At 39.6% G+C, this 4,489-nt stretch overlaps 1 protein-coding gene across 1 annotated transcript; it reads left to right on the forward strand.

Moving 5' to 3' along the window:
• Positions 1 to 643: 643 nt before the first annotated feature.
• LOC111805274 (3-hydroxy-3-methylglutaryl-coenzyme A reductase 1) lies at positions 644 to 4,275 on the forward strand. The gene is made up of 4 exons (XM_023690266.1): positions 644 to 1,768; positions 2,059 to 2,240; positions 3,095 to 3,441; positions 3,529 to 4,275. Exons 1-4 carry the CDS (start codon positions 747 to 749, stop codon positions 3,769 to 3,771), a joined length of 1,794 nt encoding a protein of 597 aa, XP_023546034.1. The 5' UTR covers positions 644 to 746; the 3' UTR covers positions 3,772 to 4,275.
• Positions 4,276 to 4,489: the final 214 nt, after the last annotated feature.

The following is a 4,489-nucleotide window of genomic DNA, read 5'->3' on the forward strand; positions in this document are numbered from 1 at the left end:
TCCAAGGCTTAATAAAATAGGTAGAGGATCCAAAGAATCATACAAATTTTCTTAAATTTTTTTCTTTTTGAATAATAATTTTGTCTCCAAATTTCACCCAAAACTTATTTATTATTATTACTTTTCTGTTCATTTATTTATTTAATAAATTATTCAACAAATACGTCATCCCATATGTTTTTGTTCATTTATTAATTACATATTACATAAAAATTTTAAAATAAATAATTTAATAATCCACATTTAAAACTATATAATATGGACAATAGAGTCAACAACAATGTAACATCACTAAAGATAAGGAGAATAAAATCTCCAAAAATTCAAAATTATTCAATGAGCTGTCACAAGGTCGCTGTCTCTTAATAATTATTTAAGGTTGTTTTGAAATATATTTTTTTCGACCCGAATTAATTTATTTTAATAATATAAATTTGAAACATTTTTTATACGAATTTTCGATTTTTTACTATTAAAAAGTAAAATAAATATTAAAAATGAAAAATGAACATTTATTTATTTTTTTTTTCTAGAAAAATCAAAATAGCTGTAAACCTACTTTTTAAAAGGTTTAACTTTTGAGCTAAAAAAATAATAAATAAATAAATAATTAATTAATATAAAAAATGGCTATAAAATTCTCTTCCTCCCTGCCGTTCTGTTTGCCCTCCAGCCAAAACGCCGGCCACGATTAGTCACTTTCTCCATTTTTGTTTCCTCTATTCTCGCCGGAGAAAAGCTGCTGAATGGACCGACGGCGTTCTGCCCGACCGCCGCGTCCGACCGCCGTTCAGGGCGGACCCAGCTGTACCTTCAATCGGAACGAAGAAAACGCATCGGCGGCCGACCATCAACACTCGAAAGCCCCGTCGCCAAAAGCATCTGATGCGCTTCCCCTTCCTCTGTACCTGACCAACACAATCTTCTTCACTCTGTTCTTCTCGGTCGCTTATTATCTTCTTCACCGATGGCGCGATAAGATCCGAAACTCTACGCCTCTTCATGTCGTTACGCTTTCTGAAATCGCTGCCATTGTATCTCTCATGGCTTCCTTTATCTATCTTCTTGGATTTTTCGGTATCGACTTCGTTCAATCTTTCATAGCGCGTTCTTCTCCCGATGCGTGGGATCTTGACGATGAAATTGATCAAACCCTTCTCATCGACAATAATCGCTATGCTGCACCTCCTTGTGCTTCTGCTGTCGCTTTGACGTCCAAGGTTGCCGCCGCCGCCGCCGCCGCTGCCGCTGCCGCTGCCGAGCCGTTGAATACAACTCCATTGCCGGAGGAGGACGAAGAGGTTGTGAAAATGGTTGTGAATGGTTCTGTTCCGTCGTACTCTTTGGAATCGAAACTTGGGGATCCGAAAAGAGCCGCTTCCATTCGCCGTGAAGCACTGCAGAGGGTGACTGGAAGGTCGATCCAAGGGCTTCCGTTTGAAGGATTTGATTATGAGTCTATTTTAGGGCAGTGCTGTGAAATGCCGGTTGGGTATGTTCAGATTCCGGTGGGTATAGCGGGGCCTTTATTGCTGGATGGGTTCGAGTACACCATACCGATGGCTACGACCGAGGGTTGCTTGGTAGCCAGTACCAATAGAGGTTGCAAAGCGATCTATGCATCTGGTGGAGCAACGAGCATGTTGTTGAAAGATGGAATGACCAGAGCGCCTGTTGTAAGGTTTGGGAGCGCCAAAAGGGCATCTGAATTGAAGTTTTTCTTGGAGGATCCCGATAATTTCGATACCTTGGCCGTCATTTTCAATAGGTAAAACTTCGTCATATCTTGCCTTCGACCCTTTCAACTTTATCAATTGGTGATTTTCTTCATTTGGTTCCAACTTCTTATGATCCTTAAGATTCTCATTGTTTTCCCATCTTTTCTGCGTTCTTTTTGGTTTTCCCATTCAAATTTGATTCCTGAATTTGTATTTGTTTTGTCGATGAATCCAAAATTCAACTTATGGAAGAATCTGGAAAGAGTTGAGGTTTCAAAATGGCAAAGTTTCATCTAATCACGATATGCCAATACAATTGCACTTGTTTCCAATTTTGCAGGTCTAGTAGATTTGCCAGGCTTCAAAGTATCCGGTGCTCTATTGCTGGGAAGAATCTTTACGTAAGATTTTGTTGCAGCACAGGCGACGCCATGGGAATGAATATGGTATCTAAAGGGGTTCAGAATGTTCTTGATTTTCTTCAACATGATTTCTCAGATATGGAAATCATTGGTATCTCTGGTTAGTTCTTCTCGTACCCATCCATTTTTCTATTGCTATCCTTACCTTTCAATTTCAATTTCTTCTTACTTGCAATGGAATGATCGATTATAGGAGGAAACATACTGGAAATTATGTTAAATTATCTCGTTTAGGAGTATTGATTGAAATTTAAGACACATTTTGATGTGAAATAGAAGAATATGATCAGTGGTACTGTAAGCTTATGAATTAAGTTAAAGAATAAGAATCTAATGAAATAGTTTTTTCCTTCATCTCTCTGCCCTTCACATCGCAGTCCACATTTATAATTGTAGATTCAGACTAATTTGACTACACCTTCAAGCAAAGAAAAGCTTACACATTCTCCTTCTCCCCTGTCATATATACTTGTAGCTGCAAACTTACATCTTGAAGTAATGAAATGTTTACAGTACTTGCCTTGAAAGTATTAGTTCTTAAAGTACTGCGTTGGGTCGTCATGGATTTGTTCTTATTAGTTTCTATACCATCTTTCATCTGATGGGTAGCCATAGTTTTGGGAATAATTTGGTTATCTTGTCCAGATCCCACATCGATTGGAGAGGAGAACGAAACATTCTTTATAAGGGTGTGGAAATCTCTCCCTAGCAGATGCGTTTTAAAATTTTTGAAGGGAAGTCCGAAAGGGAAAGCCTAAAGAGGACAATATCTGCTAGCGGTAGGCTTTTGTGTCATGCGTTGGGGCATGGATTTCTCAACATATATGAGTTGTTTTATGCCGCTGACATGAATTTTCTTCGATTTTCTCAACTGGTTCTGGTTTTGGTTCTCGATTAAAATTCGATGAGGCTGTATATAGTTTATGCTAATTGACTGGCCTCTTCATTTGGTAGGAAACTTTTGTGCCGACAAGAAACCAGCTGCTGTAAATTGGATTGAAGGACGAGGAAAGTCTGTGGTTTGTGAGGCAATAATAAAGGAGGAGGTAGTGAGGAAGGTGTTGAAAACCAGTGTTGCGAGTCTAGTAGAGCTCAACATGCTTAAGAATCTAACTGGATCAGCAATGGCTGGCGCCCTTGGTGGTTTCAATGCTCATTCCAGTAATATTGTATCTGCAGTTTTCTTAGCAACTGGCCAAGATCCAGCACAAAATGTAGAGAGTTCTCACTGCATCACTATGATGGAAGCAGTAAACAACGGAAGAGATTTGCACGTCTCGGTCACGATGCCTTCCATTGAGGTCACTAATACATTACATTTGTCGTTCACATATAATCCTTATATCTCACACTCAAAATCATTATACTTTCTTGCTTATTCACTTCAGGTTGGTACTGTTGGAGGTGGAACTCAACTCGCGTCTCAGTCCGCGTGTTTGAATCTTCTCGGTGTGAAGGGTGCTAACAAAGAATCTCCAGGAGCAAACTCGAGGCTTTTAGCCACCGTTGTGGCTGGTTCTGTTCTTGCAGGCGAGCTATCCCTCATGTCTGCCATAGCAGCTGGACAACTGGTAAGGAGTCATATGAAATACAATAGATCTAGCAGAGACGTATCGAAACTCGAATCTTAAACAGGGTGGTAGTAGATCAAGAAAGGGTGGGATCTAGTAGAGATAGAAATAAAAGGGGAAAAGATTTGGATCTTTCTAGTGGAAGTAGCAAAAGCAAAACACAAGGCTTCTGGTTGGTTTGCATGTGATAACCAGAGGTCGGCCTAGCTGGGAGGTCCCCATTGAGGAAGACATGTAACATGGTTGGATAAAGACTCAATTCTGTGGTTGTTCTTGAGATATGGTGTGTGCCCGTGCCCCCCCCCACCCCCCACGAAGATATTCGGTGTGTTGTCTGTCGTGTTTATTTAGCTTCCCGATGATTCGATTGATTCCGATTCGATGCGTTTCTGTTGGTCGACTTGTAGTAGCCGAGGGGGGGTCGGGGTAATTATGTTTGTTTTTACTTATTTATTATGTATGGTGGTGCTTATAACTTACTTGGTTGTTATGGTGTAAAAACTGGAGAATTTGATTGTGGTTCTAAATCTCAGTGTATTTCAATGCTGTATGTCTTTGTCTGTATCGATGGTGTGTTAGGACTGAAAACGATGCTGAGCCACCGGCAGCTTGCTTTCCTATTTTAACGTTTTCATTGTTTTTGTTGTCTTCTTCTTGGCACGGCACTTACCCAGTTTAGCCGCTTAACCCAACCCAACCCAACTCATCCTTATTTTTTTCGGTTGAGTTAGGTTAGATTGCTCTTTTTTTTTTTTAAATTATTTAAAAAATTACTTTT

This window comes from Cucurbita pepo, chromosome LG11 (assembly GCF_002806865.2).
Source record: "Cucurbita pepo subsp. pepo cultivar mu-cu-16 chromosome LG11, ASM280686v2, whole genome shotgun sequence".
NCBI lineage: Eukaryota > Viridiplantae > Streptophyta > Magnoliopsida > Cucurbitales > Cucurbitaceae > Cucurbita > Cucurbita pepo.

Excerpts from the sequence above, each read along its gene's own strand:
- LOC111805274 (XM_023690266.1), top strand. The coding sequence starts at position 747 with ATGGACCGACGGCGTTCTGCCCGACCGCCGCGTCCGACCGCCGTTCAG. Across the intron at positions 2,241-3,094 it reads GGAAATCATTGGTATCTCTG|GAAACTTTTGTGCCGACAAG; the intron begins GTTAGTTCTTCT and ends TTCATTTGGTAG. Across the intron at positions 3,442-3,528 it reads TCACGATGCCTTCCATTGAG|GTTGGTACTGTTGGAGGTGG; the intron begins GTCACTAATACA and ends TATTCACTTCAG.